The 23714-nt window shown below is 42.3% G+C and overlaps 2 protein-coding genes across 4 annotated transcripts in view; both read right to left on the bottom strand.

Annotated features, from left to right (window-relative positions):
* Positions 1–10449, bottom strand: part of EOGT (EGF domain specific O-linked N-acetylglucosamine transferase) — a 53128-nt gene extending 42679 nt beyond the window's left edge. Inside the window, exons 1-5 of one of the 3 annotated variants that reach the window (XM_080672031.1) lie at positions 10313–10449; positions 9462–9683; positions 3956–4185; positions 2432–2532; positions 1114–1222 (exon numbers count right to left, since the gene is read on the bottom strand). In XM_080672031.1, the coding sequence (XP_080528157.1) occupies positions 1114–1222; positions 2432–2532; positions 3956–4185; positions 9462–9471 (450 nt within the window). In that variant the 5' untranslated portion in view covers positions 9472–9683; positions 10313–10449. Of the gene's footprint in view, positions 1–1113; positions 1223–2431; positions 2533–3955; positions 4186–9461; positions 9684–10312 lie in introns of those variants that run through there. The other 2 variants (XM_080672032.1, XM_080672033.1) reach the window with 2 other exon arrangements.
* Positions 10450–16163: 5714 nt separating this feature from the next.
* The window catches only part of TMF1 (TATA element modulatory factor 1), a 40559-nt gene continuing 33008 nt past the window's right edge, over positions 16164–23714 (bottom strand). The window contains exons 14-17 of the mRNA XM_080672030.1: positions 23009–23110; positions 22593–22745; positions 21109–21234; positions 16164–17393 (exon numbers count right to left, since the gene is read on the bottom strand). Of these exons, the coding sequence (XP_080528156.1) occupies positions 17250–17393; positions 21109–21234; positions 22593–22745; positions 23009–23110 (525 nt within the window). The 3' untranslated portion in view covers positions 16164–17249. The remainder of the gene's footprint in view (positions 17394–21108; positions 21235–22592; positions 22746–23008; positions 23111–23714) is intronic.

Here is a 23714-nt window from a genome sequence, read left to right as displayed (position 1 = left end):
TTCTTTAATTTTCTGATTGCCTGAAGATCATGGAGAAGCCTGAAATATCCGAGGCTTGACCAGGGTTCAAGCACATGGGGAAAAACAGACCCTAATCATAAGTGCCTACAACTCCCTGGACCTGTAAAAACAAACACCGAGCCCTTTGCTTGGACTCAGGCCCTGCACTGAGCGTTTTTATATACAGAATCTCATTTCATCTTTACCACAAGCTCTGAAATAGGCATGGCTTAAAAGCAGAAGAAATTGCCCGGCCGATGTGGTTCAGTGGTTAAGCATCGACCTATGAACCAGGAGGTCATGGTTCAATTCCCAGTCAGGGCACACGCCCAGGTTGTGGGCTTGATCCCCAGTGTGGGGCATGCAGGAGGCAGCCAATCAGTGATTCTCATCATTGACGTTTCTCCCTCTCCTTTCCTTCTAAAATCAATAAAAACCTATATTTTTTTTTAAAGTTTAAAAAGCAGAAGAAATTGGAAAACAGACAGTTGGGTGCCTGTCCAGGAATCAGGATTTGAACCCTGCAGTGTGGGCCCTGTCCTTCTTCTGACTGTCCTGGCTGCGTCTGGCAAAGGTGCATTTACCAGCTGAGTGCGCTGCGGCAAGTGTGACAGCACACAGTCCCCGTAGCAGCTGTTGGTCTCACCGAAGCTGCTTATTGTCCCTGAGGACCCGGGTGCCTTTCTGCCCGCCTTCTGCTATGCTTGTGAGAACCCAACCAGCTCACATATATAGAACAGCTGTTTGCAAACTGTAAAGTCCTAAGCAAACATGAGCAGCATGGTGAGGTGTATCATCTGTCCCAAACTACTTGCAAGCAAATTTGTAAAGATGCATTTTATCCATTTTTCTTCTTTAGCACATGTTGAGGGGGAATGCTAATCCTAGTGATATTTTAACTGCCTCACAATATGGCCATCTGATGTTTGTGTGAAACTAGGACGCGGTTTCCAAAGGACACAGAGCAACTTGTTTTCAGAAGTTAAAAAAGAGTCTAAGCCAATAAACACGCGGGAGCAAGGAGTCCTTTCTCAAGGCCGTCCGCCTTGTTTCCACATCATGATGTACACACAGGAGCATGTTAAATAAACCGCCCGCCCACCGCCAGCCCACCGTCTGCTCCGGCCGGCAGAGCTCCCGCAGCTCCCGCCGCCGCGCGCCCGCGTAGCCGAAGTCCGCTTGCTGCCAGAAGGTGTCCTGGGCTGATTCCAGGGTATCCGTCCTATTTGCAAATAAAGACTTTCTGTCACTTTTTTTTCTTTTTCTTTTTTCTAAGACTTGACTCTTCTTTCGAAAGGTTAAATTGCTGTACGTTTTTCATTAATTTTTTTAAGTAAACTATCATAATTTTCTTTAAATGATCCTTTGCTACATGAATAAGTTACTAAAATACTTTACAAACATACTCACTTAAAATACAAATGCACACATAAACGTATTAAGTTAGGGTCATCTGGAACTGGACTACTAATGAGACTGGATTACTAATTACTGTATTTTACTTACTCCATTAACCTGGCATGCATTTTTATTTATTTTATTTTTTTCATCACCATTTATCCCCTCTATGCCTCTTCCACCTCCACCACACTCCTCCCCGCCACCGTGAATGTAATGATTATAGTCATTGTGGCAGGGGACTCAAGATGTTAAAAATGTATAGCTTTGGATATAGTTAATAGGCTTGGTAATCAATGCATGTAGAAGGCTATTGTGCTGGGGACTGGAATGTGAGACCTGCCAGCAATCCGACCCCGTGCCCCAGTAGGACTGCGCATGGCCAAGATGCACCTGAGCCATGGTGCTCCCAGGAGGGAACACCCGGGTCGCAGATCGAGAGTCACCGTCAGCAGGTGAGAGGATGATCGGAAAATCACAGACGCAGCTTTTACCTGGCTAACCTTTTCCGCTGAATTCCAAACCCTACCTCCCTGCTCCTGAATTCCAAACCTTTACCTACACCTCCCTTCTCCTTATAAAAGGGTTGGCTTGAGATGACAGGTAAGACAGTCTTTTTAGGGTACACAACCCGCAGTCTTCTCAGATTGCAGGCCCTCTGAATAAAGCGCCTGTGAAGACTCAATCCTCACCTTTACTTATTGGTTCTGGTGGTGACCGGCAGTACAAACACCAACTTTTCCAGTTTCGATTAACTTAACTTTCCCCTCCAGAATCGTGAGGAAACATCAGTTTATCTTCCTAGTGTTTGCTGAGGGGAATATTTTCTGTGACCTATGCCATTTCTCCCCCTGACAGACGAAATGACAGCTATTCCTGGGGGTAGTCAAGTTGAACCCATGGCCATGTGAGCAAACTGATATCTAAAGGAGTTACTGTCTAAAACCAAAGAGCCTCGCTGAGAACGGGGGCACAGCCTACCCGCCGTGAAGGACGGCTTACAGGGGAGGCATTACTCCATCGGGAAACTTACCATCCCATGTCGACGTAGGTGCAGACAGGGTAACTGAACCGGAACTCGGGTCTGCAGGATTCCTCATAGCCCCAGCAGTACTTCAGGTTTTCTAAGTGTTTCTAGAACATAAAACATGTGTGTTGGGTCTGATCAAATAATTGAATCAATAGCCCCTTCCCTGGGAGACTGTCCTTTAGGCCACTTCACAACCGACATTCCCTTTCACTTAGACCACCTTCCACTTGCTAAGACCATTCTCCTTCCCCTCTGGACCTTTCCAGGATTCGGACCTGCGCAGAGAATTCTCCGACCTGAAAAAGCCCACCTAGATGCCTTTACAGCCTCTGACTCCCAGTCCCTGGTGCTGGCACCATTTGGGGGCTCAGCCCATCTGGTATCCAGATGACCTAATGAATTCCTAATTCTTTCCCCCTTTGGCCTCGGCGTTACTCCTTCAGCACCCCTAACAATGTGCATTTAGGTGAGGCTGCCTTCTGACATTGAGAGAGGACTCTTAGATTTTTCCATGAAGAAACAAAGCATTATAGGACTTTCACTTTTACATGTTACCATGCAATAAAAATTACAAGAGTAAACTCTAAGAATAGGAGTCTTAAGGTTCTTAACAACAATTACCTTTAATTACCAGCCCCTCCCCATGTTTGTTCCCTAACCAAAAGTCTAGGCTTTACCTAGACTACCGAAGACCACTTGCACTGAAATTTCTGGAAGCAGCTTCATGAGACAGACTTTCTTTCTTAGTGAGCAAACTGATTCTAAAATCAGACCCTAAAAGTCACCTAAAATGTAATTTCTGTCACCCAAAGAATCAGCTAAATTAAATGGATCAGCAACTTCACTCATCCATCCAGATCAGCAGAGATCCCACAAGACATGGAGAGCTATGCAGCCCCTGGGGGCCACAGCAGCTGCTGGTGGCCAGAGAGCCCGCAGGCTCTTGCTGGCCCAGGGGCAGCGTGTGTGGTTCCCAGGCCTCCTGTCAGCGGGCTTCCTGTGCCAGCACCGTGGGAAAGGAAGTGTCCCACAGGTCCAGCTTTGATCTCTAGGGCCTCATGAGCTGCCTTAATGGGCTCCCATTTGAGGCCTTTCCAACAGCTCTACACCAGAAGGACAGCCTCAATACCAACCTTAATTATGTGGAGACAGGGGCAGAGGTGTTATTATCGAAATGAAGTGCTAAGAGACAGACCCTCAGTGCAGCTGAACAAGGAAGAGGTGTCAAGTTCTTTAGTTACTTTGAACTAGATATTCTTTTGTGCATAAAATCTAATTTGACTCATTTATGGAGTATACAAATAGGATTGGTTTCCTATTTACTAGTGATTTAGATTTTAAATCTCACTGCTGTGAGTGGGACATAGTTTTAAACCAAGTTTGGTCGTTAGAAGCCTTATATGAAATACAATGATCAACTCGCCTTACAACCAAAAGATAAAATGCTACCTTCAAGTTCAAGTTGTAAAGCAGAATTAGTAAACTAGTCTAAACTGCATGCTTTAATAAACAAGGGAAGTAACCTACCTTATAAGGACAGTGTGCGTCTTTCTTACAGACGCTGGCAACATGCCCATTATTGTGCAAAAAGAAGGGGATGTGCTCCTCTGGCAGGCGGATGCTGGCGTAGTCAAACCCAGGCCCGCTCTGGGCGCCCTCGGCCCCGACCTGGGGTGAAGCCTCCTCAGGGCGACTCAGTGGGAGGTCATGAAGCAACATTCCAAAGACAAGCAGCATTAACATCGCAGCCCCCAAACCTAGAGATCAAATTGTAAACACGTTCCTCAAAACATATCCTTTAACAATCGAAGCAGGCAAGCGCTCAGCATAATTACAATGAACTTTGCTACATCACTGCATAATGTTCCTTTATTCCATAAATACAGCATTTATTGTGCACCTGTTATGTGCCAGGCACTGTGTTAGGAGCTGTTACACTAAAACTTTTTAATTTCCGTGGCTGCAAATCTTTTTACTTTTTAAAAAACTTATCTTTATTACAAGTCTTTATCTTTTTTACAAGTCTTTTTAAAAGTAAGGTTTTCTTGAGCCAAAGAAGCTAGCCAAAATGAAGATGGGTCTTGGGGCACGGAGTCTAAACCCGCAGCAGCATGCAAGAAGATAATGCATGTCCGTCCTCCTGGAGTTTTGCAAGCATCATTATACATCCAGGAGGGGCAGGGAAAGAAGGAAGTGGTCGGGAAGAATTTACAGTAGCTACAGCAAAGCAGTGGGGGCGGTGACGCCCCTGCAGGAGACAGCGAGTCTGTAGGAAAACGCCAGCGCCCATGGGCTGGCTGGGAGAAGCAGGGGTTCCTGGGATTAGATGGTGCCTGGCTAAAATAATCTGCAGAATATCCACCTGGAAATTAATCCGAAATCCCAACAGGTAAAACAAGAATGTGACTAGTTTTTTGTTAGCAGGCCCGTAGCCATTCTCAGACTAACAGCTCTGTCTCTTTCTCTCGCTCTCCAGCTGCTGTAATTTAATTGAGAACATTTCAGAATATTTTTTTCTTATCAGAGCTAAGAATACAGGGGTGAACAAAGCAAGAAAACCTCTGCTCTCCTGGAGCTTGTAACCTAGTGCAAGAGACATAAAATAAACAACACACAACTTCAGATGATGACCTGGGCTATGACTCAAGTAACCCAGGGGCTTGTGACCTTTTTCTGCGAAGGGCCAATTCTACTTTGCATTCGCAGGCTGTACAGTCTCTATGACAACTACTCCACCGGTGCCTTTGTCAGGAAAGCAGCAGGAGGGGGTGTGTGGCTGTTCTAATAAAACTTTATTTACAAAAATGGGAGGAAGGTCTTAATATAACCCAGTTTGCTGATGCCTGAAATAAACGTAATATGATAGACAACACAGCATAACATAGTTAAGAACTTGGACTTTAAAACTGGACCAACTAGGTTTGAATCCAGATGCAGCTTCCTAAGCTGTATGACCTTGAGCAAGTTATTTAACTTTTCTGTACCTCAGTTTTTCCATCTGTAAAATGGAAATTACAATAAGCCTTCCTCCTAGGGCTATGCGTTAAATATTGGTAAAGTGTCTAGATGTACCTGGTTTGTTAAATTTTGTATGTTTATTAAATAAACATACACTGGCTGGCGTGACTCAGTGGTTGAGCCTCTGAGAAGGCTAAAAGGACTAATTCCAATGTAACCCTGATATTTGGGGCTAGTGATCTGAATCCAAGCCAGCAAGCTCAGTGTACACTCCTGATAACCTATAATTAAGTCCCTCTCTTCTTCCCAGATACTGGTCTTGCAGAACCTGTTACTGTGAACAGTGCACTGCCCCGGAGGGAGGGTTATTAATGCTAGCGCCAGGCCAGACCATCAGATATGGTCTGGAGACCCCCAACACCTGGGGGCCTTCTTGCAAGGCCCACAAAAAGGACCGGAAGCATAATCCATGTTGGTGGGACAAAGACCACAGGGAGGGAGATAGAAGGGAGGGCCCCATGCGTGTTCCTTCACTCAGATTTGGAAGGCTGTTTCCTGAGTCCACCGGTGTATTAAACAATGTCCCTCCTTTTTCTTAGAAGTGTCTTTGGTTTTCTTTGGTCTTCTGCAACACCTCAACCGATGAACCAGGAGGTCACAATTCAATGCCCAGAGCACATGCTGTACAGCCTAAGGTTGGGGGCTCAATCCCCGATCCCTGATCCCTGGTGTGGGGCATTCAGGAGGCAGCCAATCAATGATTCTCTCTCATCATTGATGTTTATCTCTCTTCCTCTCTGAAATCAATAAAAATATATTTTAAAAATAATAAAATAGCCCTAACCAGTTTGGCTTAGTGGATAGAGCATCAGCCTGCGGACTGAAAGGTCCCAGGTTCGATTCCGGTCAAGGGCATGTACCTTGGCTGCGGGCACATCCCCAGGGGGAGGTGTGCAGGAGGCAGCTGATCGATGTTTCTCTCTCATCGATGTTTCTAACTCTCTATCCCTCTCCCTTCCTCCCTGTAAAAAATCAATAAAATATGTATTTAATAATAATAATAAAATAAAACAAATGTTTAAAGCCATGTTGGATGGGGTGCAGGATGCTCAATGACATCTAAGCTGAAGACCTGAATGATGAGGAGCAGGGACACAGGCCAGAGAGACAGAGGAAAATAAGTGCCATGGCTCGGAGCCAGCGCGTCTGCTGAGTGAGATGATAATACAGCCAGCATGAGCAAGTACACCATGCGCCAGGGACTCAGCACCGAGGATGCAGCAACAAGCACGCAGTCAGGAATTGGACTCCCTGCCCTTGTGAAGCTAACATGCTCCTCATGTATAACAAGCTATGATGGTAGTAAGAGCTAAGACTTGGAAACTCCAGGAGTGAAATCCAGGCAGTCTGCCTCCCCGAGGCTCTCCCTGAGGCTCTCCCTATCCTGCTCAGAATTGCAAAGAGATAACGGTTACAGACCTTAGTGTATTTCCAGCTCTCCCCATCTAAATCTCTTGGACCAGATTTCCCTATATATCATCTATCTATAATAATCTATAATAATAAAAGCATAATGTGCTAATTAGACCAGGCAGCCAAACTCCCTTCTGGACAACCTTCCAGATGACCACACTATGACACCCACTGGCGCCAGGCCAGCCAAGGCAGGTACGATGAGATTGGTCGGGGGCCCAGCCATCGCCCCATGATCGCCCAGGCCACTGGCCAGCGGGGCGATCGATCAATCGGGGGGCTCCATGATCACCCCAAAGAGGGAGGCCCAGGCCACCGACTGGCGGGCTGTGGTGGGTGGGTGTGGCCTCTCTCTGTGGGGGCAATCCATCGTGGAGCCCTGGCCAGGTGGGCAGGGCCTACCTCTTTGGGGCGATCAATCACAGGGCCCCCAGACTATGAGAGGGCACAGGCTGGGCTGAGGGACCCCCCCACCCCAGTGCATAAATTTCGTGCACCGGGCCTCTAGTATACTAGTATATATAAAAGCCTAAGTGACCTAACAACTGGAACAACCGGAACGACCAGTCGCTATGACATGCACTGACCACCAGGGGGCAGATGCTCAATGCAGGAGCTGCCCCCTGGTGATCAGTGTGTTCTCACAGCGGGAGTGCCACTCAGCTGACAGACCCCTCCCATGGCCCACCGGCCTGGCAGCAGCCACTCACTCCCTCAGTAGTCCTGCAGTTCCGATCTCTGGAGAATGGGCCTGGCACTGATGAACCAGCACCGCTGGCACGATCCTGACAGTGCTGCCAGCCTCCTGGAAGTCAGCCTCAGGCACCATGCCACTTCCCCTTCCTAGCTGCTCCACAAGGAAGAAACAATATAAAAGCGGCTGCCAGGTGGCTCCCGACAACCAGTGTGAATGTCAGCGGGACGGATCGGATCCCAGGATGGTAAGGGCATCCCACGGCCCACGCAGAGGGCCAATCATGTCCCAGCTCCCCCTACCCCTTGGGACCCCACCCGTGCACAAACTCGTGCACCGGGCCTCTGGCAGATAATCACAGTATCATAGACAACATATCACAGACAATAATCTTCTCAGTTCACTTTAGTGGTATCTTTTCTCTATTTAAAAAAAGTGCTCTTTCCACAAGGTGATCGAGCTGTATACACCTTAGCTGCTCCCAGCTAGGTCTGCTGTCACCGGGGCACACTGGGAAACTCAACTTTCAAAATCAGTGTTTGTTCACTGTGGGCGATAAAGAGGGGGCTTTCAGAAGCAGACTGCTCTGCTCCATTAAGCCCCAACTTCCAAGGCCAGCAGGTCACCTCCGGACAGGGTGGGCACCAAGGAGAGACCCTTTCCCTCTGGAGTGTAAACTCCAATTTTCTTTTAGGTGGAGCTAGAGTATACTGTTATCTGTTGTAAGGGTGATCTGAATTAATCTTTTTGGTTAGGACTTTTATTGAACAGGAAGTTGATCACAAGTTTATAAAATTTAAAAGTATAAATTAGCCCTGGCCAGTGTGGCTCAGTTGGTTAGGTATGTCCTATGCACCCAAAGGTTGTGGGTTCGATTCTAAGTCAGGGCACATGCCCGGGTTGCAGGCTTGATCCCCAGTAGGGGGCATGTGGGAGGCAGCTGATAAGTGTTTCACTCTCACATTGATGTTTCTTTCTCCCTCTCCCTTCCTCTCTCTAAAAATCAATTTAAAAAATCTTTACAAATAGTACATTTAATAGTAATAGTATCGCCCAACTGGCATGGCTCAGTGGTTGAGCACTGATCTATGAACCAGTCAGGGCATTTGCCCAGGTTGAGGGCTTGATCCCCAGTGTGGGGCATGCAGGAGGCAGCTGATCAATGGTTCTCTCTCACTATTGATGTTTCTCTCTCTCTCCCTTCTTCTCTGAAATCAACAAAAATATTTTTTTAAAAAATAGTAATAGTATCTTATAATGAACATATTTAACACTTTAATCCTCAAAACCCCCCAGCAGCTGTTATAATGTTTCAGATATATAAAGCCTGTCAGAAATGAAACATATTACCTTAAAAAGATGCAGAAGTAGATTTTACTACCCAGGTGATATTCTGAGTCAATGGAAATAGTAAGAGAGAAAACAACTTGATGGGATAACCTGTAAGCAAAGGGTCTGGCATTTAGTGAGCTAAGGCCTAACTAAAAGGCCTGGTTGCTGGTGCTCTCTCTTTGCCTTAATAAAACCACACTCAGAGTTACAGGTACCAACCTCGAGCTGAGCGGAAAGGAGATGCCCGCTGTATGCAGGCATCAACTGGTACAGGCGGATAAGCATTCCTACAGCAAACAACTTGCCTGCTCTCCACCTAGTAACCCCTCACTGAATCACACTGACTGGACTGGAGCCTCCCTGTGCAAGAGGCCGGACATCCTATCCTTTGACTCATCCTCCCCAGAAATAAAGTCATTGTTGTGACCAAGTCCTCCTGCCCTTGGGTTATCCACGTGCATTGTCCTGGACTGAGCTCTAGCCGTAACTAAACCCACGGATCCACGGAGGGGTAATGCTTAGGTCATGTGAAAATCTAAATTAGATCAGAAGCCTGGCTTCGCAGAAGGCACATACCCACTTGCATAAGCTAGAGGCAGATGGCTGCCGGTGCAAGGAGGCACACCCTGGGGCCTGGTGGAGGCCGTTTGGGTGTGGAGTCCTCCACAAGGCCCCCGGGGAGGGGGTGGGGGCTCTTCTCAGGCAGATGGAAGCTTTAGCAGCTGAGCTACTTTTTCCTTCAGCACAAAGCGGCCGGCTCCCTCCACTCCTGCATCCCCTGAGTGGATTTCCAAAGGCCTAAAGGAGGCAAGAGAAAACGGAAAAGCAGATGATGAGAGAGGAAACACCGCGGCTGACGGAGACCGCAGTGGGTGAACTGGGGCGATGCTCCGAGACAGACGGGAAAGCTTTAAGGATGCAGTGGACAAATGGGAAGCTACACGCATCTGAAACAGTGACCCCTGAGCGCTCGCCCCCGCGGTGCCCGAAACCTGGCGAACGGCAGACGGCCGGGTGAGCGGCCTGGCTGCCCGGCGGAGATGTCCGAAGCTCGGCTAGAACGTCAACGGGGAACCAGCGCTGCGGAGTCAGCGCGAGCGCCCTTCCGCGGCCACCCAGCCGCGCTCGGGTTCCACACCTGGGCCCTGCGGGGCTGCCTCGGGGACTCCGAGTTCCTGGCCCGCCCGCACCCTGTCCCGCACGCCGCACCCGCCGACCTAGTCCCCGGCCGCCTGAGGGCCACGCGGCGCCGCCCGCACGCGTAAGGGGTCAAGCGCCCGGGGCCGGGGAGGCTGCAGCCCGCCCGGGAGCCGCGCCGGGAGACCAGGCGCTGGGATCAGGGGCGCGCAGCCCGGCCGCCGCGGGAAGGGAAGGGAAAGGAAGAAAAGGGGGTGGTGAAGGCGCCGCGGGTCCGGGACGAGTCCCACCTGAGCCGGGGAGTCAGGGCTCAGCCGGAGGAGAGGCCGCTGCTCAGGAGGAGGGAGCCAGAACTCGCTACCGCGGCTCAGCGGAAACCGCGCCGCGCCCGGACAGGCCAGGGGGCGCCAGGGAGCCCCGCTCCGCCAGCCCACGCGGGCATGGAGGCGGGCGGGAGCCCGCGCGGGGAGGCGGGGAGGCGGGGAGGCGGGGAGGCGGGGAGGCGGGGAGGCGGGGAGGCGGGGAGGCGGGGAGGCGGGGAGGCGGGGAGGCGGGGAGGCGGGGAGGCGGGGCGGGCCGTCGTCCCCCGCGCTCCTGGCCGGGTTGGGGTGCGGACTCCGCAGAGCTGGGGGAGCAGCGGGACTGCCCAGTCAGAAGCTGTCCAGGACTACTGGACAGGGCAGTGGGAAACCCGGCTCTGCTTCATCTGGTTGCGTGGCATGGAGGCGGGTTTTTACTCTTCCCTTAATTAGGACCGAAGTCCTAGCTTTCAAAGCTGGGGCACTTTCTGGGGGTGAGATTTTTTTGGAGTCCACTCACACTATATGTAATATACTTGATTCTCTCCCTACTATCAGAAAACTCGCCAAGTTCAAATGCTATTCTGTGGAGTTTAATTTTTATCATTTTGTTATTTTATAATTATTTTAACTGTTTTATTGTATCATTTTTTGAACTCCCATCTACCACACTGGTATAGAGCATACTAGAGTTGATCAATACTGACTCAACTTGAACGGATTGCGGATTACATGAAGATGGACACCAAGTAAACATGCTCAGACACAGAAAATCACCAGTATTAAGTAATATGATCATGAGTTAACACAACAATTTATTTCTGTTGTGGGCAGCAGGTGTTAGACGGGTGGGGTCTGACCGGACCTGGGTTCAGCAACCTCGGTAACCTGAATTCTGGCTAAGAAAGAAATCAGAGCCAAGACCCAAATAAAAGAAACATTTATTTGGTAAATCACAGAGGTGGAAGAAGTAATTCCTAGAAGAGATGGACTTAGGAAACCAGTTACTGAGATAAAGGAAGGGGCCTTGGAGCTTGGGAATAAGGAAGGTGATGGTAAGGCGCCTGCTGGGGACACGGTGGGGGTGGGGGTGGGGGGGGAGGAGGTACAGACTCCAGTGCTCCTGGGAGGGAGAGGCACTGAGCCCTCCATCCTAATGGTTTTAAGGGTGAGATTTTAGGGGAAGTCCCGGGGGGAAGATCTCAATGGCATATTCAGCAGCTTTCCAGGGATGTCCTTTCAGGGTCTAGGTCTCCAATGATTAATGGGTCTGAGGCTGGAGAGGGGTCATTATTTAATGCAGCTGGTCCTGAGGTCAGCCCTGGGGTCACTTGTCTGGTTTGGCTGCTTTCCTAAGCCTGGAGCTGAAATATAACTGAGGCCTAAATGTTATCTCTAGGGAGGAAAGGTCAGGGGGTCCAAAAGGCATGACCAGCAAATGCTAGGGGAGAAAAGGTCACCCTGAGGGCAAGGTCCCACCCTACCATTATCCTTCGCTAGGCACCCAGGGCTTTCCATCTGGTGACCTGTACCTGGCCCATTGTTCTTGCTCTGCTCATATCTAATTGCCTACCACATCTCCAAAGGCTTACATGCTCTTAAAATAAGTTTTTAGGTGCTACAAGTTCCGTTAATAACCTGCTAAATTAGGAATGTTACCTGGATTTTTTTTTTCAAGTAACACGAAAACACATGGTATTTGACATGCGCCACTAATTGCTCTGAATCACTTTATGGTATTAACTCATTTATTCTTTATGTAAAGGACTCGGCCTATTTCACACTTTGCCCACCCCATACCAATAAGGACAGTAATTTTTTTAGTATTTTTATTGATTTCAGAGAGGGACAGGGAGCGATAGAAACATCAATGATGAGAATCATTGATTAGTGGCCTCCTGCACACCCTACACTGGGGGTCGAATCCACAACCGTAACCTCCTGGGTCATAGGTTGATGCTCAACCACTGAGCCACGCTTGCCAGGCAGGATAGTAATTTTTGAAAATACTTTTCTGAGCTTTGCCTTTTATTATGTACAGGAAGTATAGCTTTCCTGTTAGTTGATTCAAATGAATTGCAGTCATTTAAAATAATTTTTTTAACAAGCTGGTTTGCCACAATAAAGCTATATATATATAGCCCTAGCCAGTTTGGCTCAGTGGATAGAGCATCAGCCTATAGACTGAAGGGTCCTGGGTTCAATTCCGGTCAAGGGCACATGCCTGGGTTGTGGGCTTGGTCCCCAGTAGGGAGCGTCCAGGAAGCAGCCAATCAATGATTCTCTCTCATCATTGATGTTTCTCTCTCTCCCCCTCTCCCTTCCTCTCTGAAATCAATAAAAATAAATGAAGCCGATAATGGCATCAATTTCAAAATATTGATTTAAAGATTAAGTGCAGGTATACAATCCCTTTTCAAATTCCTTGGGATCATATGTGTTCCTGAATTTTGTATGGAATAGGGTATATGCAAACCATTTACTAACCAAACCCCTCAATGTGCCCTGGGTCAGCAACAAATGAACAAATAAAAGAAACTCACAGACACAGACAACAGTATGGTAGTTCCAGAGGGGAAGGCAGTGAGGAGAGGATGAAGAGGCCAAATTGGTCAACTATATGGTAATGGAAAGAGACTAAACTTCAAGTTGAGTACACAATATACAGATGATGTATTATAATGATGTACACATGAAACTTATATTAACCAATGTTATCCCAACTAATTCAATTTAAAAAACACCAATGCACATGGCTCACTTAAGGCAAAGATAACCCCTTTGCTAAGGAAAGTATAGGCATGACTACCATTATGACCTACCCAGTTAGGAATTTATGACCACACCACCGTGTGGTTACTCAGTCACCGGGCTCATCAGGCATGCTGAGTAGCCCGAGCTTGTCCAGTTTTCTACATAATCCCTTTTTTGTTCACACCTCTTATTCACTACTAGAGGCCTGATGCACAAATTCATGCACAGGTGGGGTCCCTTGGCCTGGCCAGCGATTGGGGCTGATGTATGGTGGGGGTGGGTGGGGAGAGTGGGGAGGTTGGCTGTGGAAGCGCACTAACCACCAGGGGGCAGCTCCTGCGTTGAGTGTCTGCCCCCTGATCGTAAGTGCACGTCATAGCAACTGGTCATTCGGTTGTTCGGTTGCTTAGGCTTTTATATATATAGATAGATTACTTGAGGATTCTAAAATTAAATGTATCTTACTAGGGAGTAGGACAGTATGATGAATAAACTCTGGACAGCACTAGAGTAAATTCTCTGCATTGCAATTGAAATACTGAAGCATTTGGGGTTTTTGTGTGTGTTCTGTTTTGGAAAAAAGTAAGTATTAAGAAGATACTTTTAATTTCCATCCTATCTTGTTAAAAGATCTTTGTTTGCTAAAAGGTAACATGGATTACAATAGCTTACAAGCACGTTAAGGGATTAAGTTGCAAAGTTCAAGAGTATAAGCCCCAATATAACTCAAAAACAGAGGGTAACATATATGTTATCTGAATATAGAAATATTTTAAGACATTTAGGATAATATTTTGATACTGTTTAAGATTTTTAAAAGACACAAAAATCATCCTTACAGTAATTGCCAGTTATAAACAATCAGTAAGTCTTAAAATTGTTTTCCAAAAATAAATCTTAATTAGAAAAACTATGCTTAATATTAGTAGTCTTAATAATGCCTAATTAGGGCTTATCCTCATTTTCTTAAAATATGAATTCCAAACTTATACAAGTTATATTCATAAAACAGTACCAGCTCCATTCATTGGTATTGATCACTTTAAGTCAAAAATGAAATAATTACTATTTTAAAAATTTTATTCAAATTAGATCCATGCTTATTATTTACATTATTTCATTTAAAATTAAAATGTTTATATCAATTTGTTGTTTAATCATACTTTCAGCCCTTTACAAAATTTTATAATTTAAAATTGAATAGTGAGAATTTTTTAAAATGAAAAATTGAGTACAAATGTATACATACTAAACAAACAGAAGTAAAACAAGTATCTAGTCATTTCCTGTTTTTTAATACTATTTCTAAATACTATAAATCATATACTTCTAATTTTCATTATTAATTCAATTAATAAATCAAATGCCAATTGAGGGATCGTGAGAACAAATTTTTCCTGAACATTCTTTTTCTTTTAATGTATTTTCATTGATTTCAGAGAGGAAAAGATAGAAACATCAATGATGAGCATCATTGATCAGCTGCCTCCTGCAAGCCCCACACTGGCAATCAAGCCCGCAACCCAGGAATATGCCCTAATCGGGAATTGATCTCCTGGATCATATAGGTTGACTGCTCAACCACTAAACCACACCAACTGGGCTGAACATTTTTTTCATTTAACTACAAAAACTAATGTTTCCTTAGGTCAGAAATTATCCATACTTAGAATATCTTAAATCACAATATAGATACATTCCTCCATGTGATAAATACTGTAACAATGGAAGTTCTCAAAACGGAAGCAAAGGGGGAAAAGGAATGGTATTCTCAATTTAGTTTCCCCAGAATTGGAAGGATGCCTAGCATCTGTGCTTAGATGTCTATACATAAAAAATAATGTTCATACCTCTTTTACTCTTCTTTCATATTCTTGAAATTAAGATTTGTAGTATCTTTGTTTTCTCCCAAGAATAGAAACATCTAACTGCAAACTATATTCTTATCCGTTAAAATGTTATTAGAATATGGATAGAGAAGCCTTACTGGCAAAGCAAAATATGGCAACCAATATTCAATATATATTCTTTTACTTAGTGGAGTCTTTCAAGAAATTGATTTAGTATACTTCTCAACTTATAAATGTATTGAGATATCTAAGTTTACAGTAAAATAGGATCAGTATGAATAGCAACTATTCATTTGCAGATAGAGAACAACATATGGTAATATACAGCCAGAGAAGAAATTAGCTGCTTTGAATTTAATTAAATAAATTGAAAACACTTTAAAGTTTTAAGTTGAACTGGTTTTATTAATGTTAAGGATTAAGAGAAGAGAATGTTTAATATGAAAATAGAAGATATAATTTTATTTCAATTTTCCCCACAACTAAAGGGTTTATTTTCCTCTCACTAATGGATATTTTAAAAACAATTTCATAATTCCTAAACTTCTAATTTCAAACATTTGTCAGAATTTTGCAACTTAAGTTTCCTATATCTTCTAATTCTGTATATTTCTTATTGCTCTCAGTCTTGCCATTCCCTGTCAGCCCCTGAATTTAAAAAAAAAAATCAAGGTGACAAAAAGCAATTACACTGATCTTACCACTAATCTATAGAAAGATAATTTTATGAATTTGGCTCACTCTGAAAAAATATTTACTAATGCTAAATAAACATCAGAAATCCAGTGCCAGAAATAGGGTCTGAAATACAAAAAGGAAAGAAAAAAATTTCACTTGAATTAACCTGAAAAGCATTCAATTCCTTAACATGGCTTACTTACAGTTATACTCCAAAGTTCCAGTGTTTAAAATTTAACTCACAATTGAGAATTTTTATTTGTAAGTAAAGGCAGCGAAATGACTTTCAGTAATAAAAGGTATTAAAATATTTCATAAGTATACAACACTTGTGAATAAAATAACATTTGGAAGAAGGCATAGCTATTTTTTAAAGCTATTTGCACTATTTTTAAAGGTTCAAGAAAAAAATTAAGTTATACAGAACTGCAAATGCCAAATTTAAATTGATTCCTACAGTTTCTCTATTTTTGTTATGAATGTTCTGTAATATGAAACATTCACTTTTAATGTGCTACAAATAAGGTTTTACAAAATGTGAAAAAATTTTCAAGAGAAAATTATGTTAACAATTTTATTATGTTGATTCATTTCATAGGGCAGTAAAAACAAAACCTCTTCAAAATCGCTTAAATGTTACTGATACCATCACAAATCATTATGAGCACATTTTCCACATTATCCAACCATGCCTAGATAACTGCATAGCTTAGCTTTCTCCAGATAGTAACAATTTGTACAGACTTAACTGTGGAATCTGGGTAAAATAAATCTTCAGACCACAAAAATGTTTTTAGTTTTTTGGGTGTTTTTTTTTTTTTTTTTTTTTTGTTAATCTTCACCTGAGGATATTTTTTATTGATTTTTAGAGAGAGTGGAAGAGAGAGGGAAAGACAGAGAGAAACATTGATGTGAGAGAAACACATCGATTGGTTGCCTCCTGCACAAGCCCTGACCAGGGCCTGGGCCAGGAGGAGCCTGCAATCAAGGTATGTGACCTTGACTGGAATCGAACCTAGGACCCTTTGGTCTGCAGGCTCTATCCATTGAGCCAAACTGGCTAGGGCCACAAAAATGTTTTTAATTTATTCATCCTTTAATCTTCTGTGTCAGTGTGACTTCTACTTTAAAGGAAAAATATTCAGTTCAAAATTTAATAACAGGAAGTTTAATATATTTTTTTAATTGGACACTTAATGTCCATTTTCATGAGCAGTAAGTAGAAATGTTGAAGATTTAAATGTGAAAGATTTCAAAGTTTCAATATGTCAATACACTCATCTCAATATATACAAACACATATAAATTATAGATATAATTAGTTTTTATCTATAATACAATGTATGAACACCATTCTTCTTCCCTAACCATACTGATATAAGGATAAAGTAATAAATCTCGGTGCTATTCATGGGAAAAAAAAAAGATGCTTTAAAAAATAAATCTTTAAAGATAGTTTCAAAAATAAAGTTCAAATATTGCACAAAATAATTTAACTGCAAATATTACTATCTACTATAAAACTTTTTTCAATTTTTTAACTCTAATAAATTCCACTTTCTAATTCTATAAGAGGATTTATTGAAAGTCTGCATTTAGTTATTAAATGATTACATTCAGTTTGATGGGAATGTAATTTTCAGAAGTTAACTGAGCCTCTGTCTTAAAAGTTCATCTATTTGAGTCTTATACATATTTTTTACATCTTCAAGATCTAATCGAAGTTCTTCTGCCTCTTCCGCTTTTTCTCCATACATCTGCAGAATAGTGTTGTATCTCTGATCCAAATCCTACAAAACAGATTTGTTTACAATTTGTAAAGTAATTGTACAGAACATCTTGATTATATTTATATTACCATAAACAAGTCACCAATAAATACATTACAATCTAAATAAAAGTATATAGTCAGCTCTTATGAAAATTAAATTTATACTCCAGTCTGTTGGAATAAATAGCAAGTAAAGGAACTTAAAAAAACCCCATCCACGTGGCAATCATTCTTCTGTCCCCCTTCAGACTTATTTTGCATATTTGTCATGCCATATTTCTTTACTTTTTAGGAAAACACTTAGTTCTATAGAAACTTCAAAGATTACCTTCAAAGGTATCTTTAAAGTGCCCTGGGAGGATAGAGGTTTTTAAGATTAAAATAATTTCTGGCTAGCATTTTTGAGCTGCTCCCGACATCTTATTATAAAATACCTGTAAAGACCATCTTAAAGGTGAAATTCCCACTTCCAACAAAACTAAGACTCATAGATAGGTCTAGCAAGAACTTCTGCTATGAAAAAGGAAAATCTGAAAAGAACTAGAATGTAGTAGTCACTACTACGTATGTCCCCTACACATACAAACATATATTTAAGCATCGTCAACCCCAAAGAAGGTGTGAAAACACCAGGTCATTCACACCCTGTGTCCTGGTATGGAAAGCCATTTCTCCAGGTGCATCAAACAAAAGCACAGGCGGGCCCAGTAACCCCATGCCTAAAGAAAGAGCCAGAGGTTTTGACGAAGATTTATGCATAAAGTTGTTTAAAGAACCTTTTAAAAATCAAGTTAAAAAATTCACAACCACCTCAACAGCCACCAGCAAGGGAATTAAATAAATTATGATATAGCCATAGGATTACTCATAAAAACTATGCTTTGGGAAAATTTAACAATATGGGAACATTTTCACAATACAATATCAAGTGACTAAGAGTAGAATATAAAATGTATTTACAGTATGAATACAAATACGTTAAAATAGCACATGCATGCACGCGCACACACACACACACACACACACACATGCCCTAAAAAAGGCTGAAAGCTAATACAGAAATGAGTTAATAATGGTTGCCTCTAGGTGGCAGAAACACAATCTTAATTTTACTATTTATTCTATTAAAATTACTCTACAACAAGCACATGTAGCTTCATTAAAACAATAAAAATAGTATATTTAAATAAAATTATTTAAATAAAGCCTATAAATAAATTATTTAAATAAAAAATAAAATGAAGTATCCATCATGAGACTTAGAACACTGAAACTTGACTATCACTTATGCTTGTATTAACAGAAACAAGTTCATTGCTCATTTCTGAATTTCAGGGAATAATATATGCCCCTTTGTTGAGTTGGGCTTACATGGAACAATTTAATTAAAATAACAAATGTTAAGTGTAAAATACGATTCTAGTACAAAATAGGCATGGAACAAATGCTAGCCAAATCTGAACACATGCCATGGAAGTAGTCAGTGATTTTTCAAAATAAATAAATTAGTCCATTCCAGATCAGTATTTCAACTGCTGCTTCAGCACAGGCATGAGGACTCTCATGCTCACACTGCTGATGGTTAGTGCCCCCACCATTTGGAAGGTATTTCCAAATGCAGAAAACAACCCTCCCTTTCACGGATGTCAGACAGCATGGAAAGCATTGGAGCAGAGCCAGAAACAACACAAGACACACAGAAATGAAAATAATGGAAGACCTAATTCCGATATAATAAAAGCCTAATATGCTAAGTGTCCGGTTGACCCGTTGGCCATTCAACCAATCAAAGCGTGATATGCTAATGATATGCTAAGGCCGCTCAACTGCTCGCTATGACGACATGCACTGACCACCAGGATGCACTGACCACCAGGGGGCAGACGCTCTGACCGGTAGTTTAGCTTGCTGCTGGGGTCCGGCTGATCAGGACTGAGGAGATGGGCTGGACGTGCCCTGGAGCCCTCCCGTGATCCCTCCAGAGCAAGCCAACCTCCCACGTTCCTCTCCAGCCCCGATCATGCACCGGTGGGGTCCCTCAGCCTGGCCTGTTGCCCTCTCCCAATCCGGGACCCCTTGGGGGATGTCGGAGAGCCGGTTTTGGCCGATCCCGCAGGCCAGGCCTAGAGACCCCACTGGTACATGAATTCATGCACTGGGCCTCTAGTACAAGAATAAACAACCCCATTCCTAATTCCATAGCAAATTCTCCCATCAGTGCTTGGGGATCAATTCACAGCTTCTTGTTAAAACTGTGTTTTCATGTCTCACAAGGACATGGAGTAGATTACCCTAAGACAAAAGCATCTGTGTGTCAAATGTACATAGAGATGTCCTAAGGCAGTGGTCGGCAAACCGCGGCTCGCCACTCTGTTGACTAATGAGTTTGCCTACCACTGTCCTAAGGCAATGAGAAATACATTTTCATTTCATTCTGTTAATTTTTTATCTGAATTGTATTTCTTGTTGTCTAGTGTTCTATGATCACACAGGGCTATTATTTCTAGTCAGAAAGGTACTGGGCTTCTCATATTTATTCTTCATTGTCTCCAAATAAAATTGTTAAGCTTTATACAGGAATAACAGCACAAACCCAAAGATCTTTAGATTTTTAGAATAAATCATTATCCATCCAGAAAAGAAACATATGGAATATTCGCATTTTTCAGTGAAAACCTTCAACAAAAACAAGATAATCCTGAATATGTAGGTGTTTAATATTTTTAATGCAACAGATGCTAATTAAATGTTTACAAATGCTAAAAAAAAAAAAAAAACCACCTATTTTAGGTTTTTTTTAATCTATTTTTATTGATTTCAGAGAGGGAGAGAGGAATAGAAACACCAATGATGAGAGAGAATCACTGATCAGCTGTCTCCTGCATGCCCCCCACTGGGGATCAAGCCCACCACCTGGGCATGTGCCCTGACCAGGGATTGAACTGTGACCTCCTGGTTCATAGTTCAACTACTAAGCCACACTGGCTGGGCAAATGGCTATCAATCTTACCATATCTCTCCACTAAATCTACAATTTCCCCCATATATAGCCTAATCCAGGGGTGGGCAAACTTTTTGACTCGAGGGCCACAATGGGTTCTTAAACTGGACCAGAGGGCCAGAACAAAAGCATGGATGGAGTGTTTGTGTGAACTAATATAAATTCAAAGTAAAGGAGCGGAGGGGAGAGCAAGAGAACCCTCCGCTCTTTTGGCTCCGCGGGCCGGATAGAACAGCCGAACGGGCCAGATCCAGCCCGTGGGCCGTAGTTTGCCCACGGCTGGCCTAATCAGTAATTTCTCCAATTAATTGAAGCATATCTGATGATATTTTAGTCTCTTTGGTTCATTGTGGTTTAAGTATTACCTGGTATTTACCCAAATTAAATACGGCTTAATAGAGACTACTATTACCAAATACGCTAATTGTAATATATATATATCAATAAACAAGTAGTATGAAAATAATACGAAAGTGTTTTATAAATGATCCTTGGCCAAATAAAATCTAGTTATTTTCCAAATGAGATTAAACATGATTGTGAAAAATGCTTTGATTGTATAATGAGACAAGCAAGATAAAAGATTTACCTTTAAAGTTATTTACTGAAATACTAATACTCTAATTTTCAAATAAATCATTAACATATATGCATTTTACATAAATTAAAAATATGAGATTTAATGTAACGGGATTAAAATATCTTAGGTTCACCTTAAGTAAAGAATACTTACTCGTAGCTGAGTTCGAAGTTTGGGTATCTCCTTCACTTTCTCTTCCAGTTCATCATTTTGATTTGTTAATTTAACTAGCTCTTCAGCCATTATGGAGCGTGTTTTTTCTAGACTGCCAATTTCTGCCTGAGAAACATTATCAGAAAGAAATTTAAATAAAAATATATCTCGTTTAACGTTCCTACTAATGTAAACATATTTAATGTGTTATTTTTAAAGAAAAATATAACAGCGTATAACCATGAGGTAGCTCTTAAGTAAAAGGAAATAGTGACAAAAAAAGGTTTCAACTTTCTTCAGAGGTGTACCATTGATAGGGTATACCATGAAAGACAAAGAACTAAAGAGAATTCAATCATCTGTTTGAACTATGCAACCTTATATTTTTTTCTAATCTAAGGAAATAGCATATATTTCAGTTATTTTAAATTACTACAAAATCCCTGAGAAATAAAACCATACTTTAGTGTATCTCCAACTGTGTAGATCATATTGACAGACTACCAAAAATGTTAATTTGGTCCCTCAAGCATAGCATTCTGGGCTACATAAACGTAAGTATTAAGATTATTCCCAATTCAAGATCTTCTTTAATTGAGTAATATTTTAAACTTACTAAAGTCATACAATGGGAATAAATGAGGAAAGTTTTACTTATGAGTGTATCAAGTTTAACAAAAAATAGGTTAAACGTTTTAACATTTCTCACTACATTATATTTCAGAAGGCAAGATATGATGAGCGGCTCCTCCCTTCACACTTACGATGTTTACTTTCATGTGCACAAGGGTTTAGTTCTAATCTCTCTACTCATTCTTCACGGGGAGTCAGAGCAACTTATATGAGTGGTAATTCCAGGAAGAATAAAATGGGTATGCTCAGATCAGCAGTTTCCTTTTTATTTAAACTATGTTTTATTTATTGATTTTTTAAAAAGGGCAAAAGGGAGAGGGAGAGAGAGAAACATGAGTGATGAGAAAGAACCACTGATAGGCTGCCTCCTGTACACCCCTACTGGGGATCGAGCCCGCAACTGGGGCATGGGCCCTGACCAGTAATCAAAACAGTGACCTCTTGGGTCCTGGTCGACGATCAATCACTGAGCTGTGCTAGCTGGGCAACAGCTTTTTTTTTTTTTAATGTGTGTAAAAGCTGCTTGAAAGGAGCGCTCTGCTCCGATGCCTACGTCTTACCTGGGCAGCTACCCCACCTGGGGAGGCCTCCTCCAGCCCAGCATTTCCCAGGACGGAGTTAAACACGTCTCCCCAATTCTGGCCCTCAGCAGGCTCACTTGGCTCTTATCCTTGGTGAATTTCTCCAACTAGCCCTTATCATTAATACATGTGATACATTTTGGTCTTCACATGCCACTATTTCATTTTATTTCTAAACTTGCTCAGAATTCAGGTGAATATAAATTCAGGTTTACTTATTGGCCCTCCAATTTTCACTTACTTCTATAGTATATTTAATTTTTCCAATACCTGTAAATGAGTAATTTCTCCTTCCCTTAGTTGTAGCTGAGACTGTAGATTTTCAATAATGCTGGATCCTGCCCCCATCCTTACAGCCTCATAAAGATTGCTTCCATTTGCTGATACAGACATTGGTCCAAGTGAGAGATCATGAGGCTCATCCTATGTTAAGAAAACACATAGTTATTCAGATAGTATAGACTGTATGCCCTTATAAGGCTCAAACTAATGATTCCGTCTATTCTTGCTTTAAAATGTCTAACTCTCAAAGGCAGAAAATCATCTATACTTCCTCAGTTTCACAAATATTCAGATGAATTGCCTATGGAATGGCAAGATCATGGTGACAGGCTAACCGCTACCTGCATATTCCTTTTATCATTATTCAATTTAGGAATAAGCACATATACGAAGTAGGACATCACCTGAGACAGGAAAGATGTTTGCAGCCCTGCCATCTCAACTCCACTTATTGAACTTGATCGTGACATTGTGGGCGTGCTAGAAACAGAAAATGGTTTCCGCTCCTTTAAAGATTAAGGAAAAAATTCAGTTTGGATTAAAGAGCGAAGTGATAAATAAAAAAACAAGAAACTTTTCTAGGATTAATGACAACAAAGACTCATTCTAACTTCCTCATAAAATGTTACAGATATAATTTCTGAAGTCTTATCCTTGCAAGGCACAATATTTGGTAATCTAAAAGTATAGACAGACTTGGTCAAATCATCTAGGGACTCATGTATATTGCAACAACATAATTTGATTTATTTTTAATGGAATGAAAATGTATTTTTAAAATATGTTTATTTTATTGATTTCAGAGAGGGAGAGGGAGAGAGAAATAGAAACATCAATGATGAGAATCATTGATCAGCTGCCTCCTGCACGCCCCCACTGGGGACTGAGCCCGCAACCCAGGCATGTGCCTTGACTGGAATCAAACCCAGGACCCTTCAGTCTGCAGATCGACGCTCTAATCCACTGAGCCAAACCAGCTAGAGCTAAAATGTTCTTGTTAAAACAATTACATATATGAACTCACTGCTTCATATTATATAACCTATTTCTTCTTTTGCTGTTGTTATTAATCCTCACCCAAGGATATTTTTTTCCATTGATTTTTAGAGA

Source organism: Plecotus auritus (assembly GCF_963455305.1).
Source record: "Plecotus auritus genome assembly, chromosome: 6".
Lineage (NCBI taxonomy): Eukaryota > Metazoa > Chordata > Mammalia > Chiroptera > Vespertilionidae > Plecotus > Plecotus auritus.
Note: the sequence above shows the minus strand (reverse complement) of the source record. Positions and strands in the feature narration are given on the sequence as shown.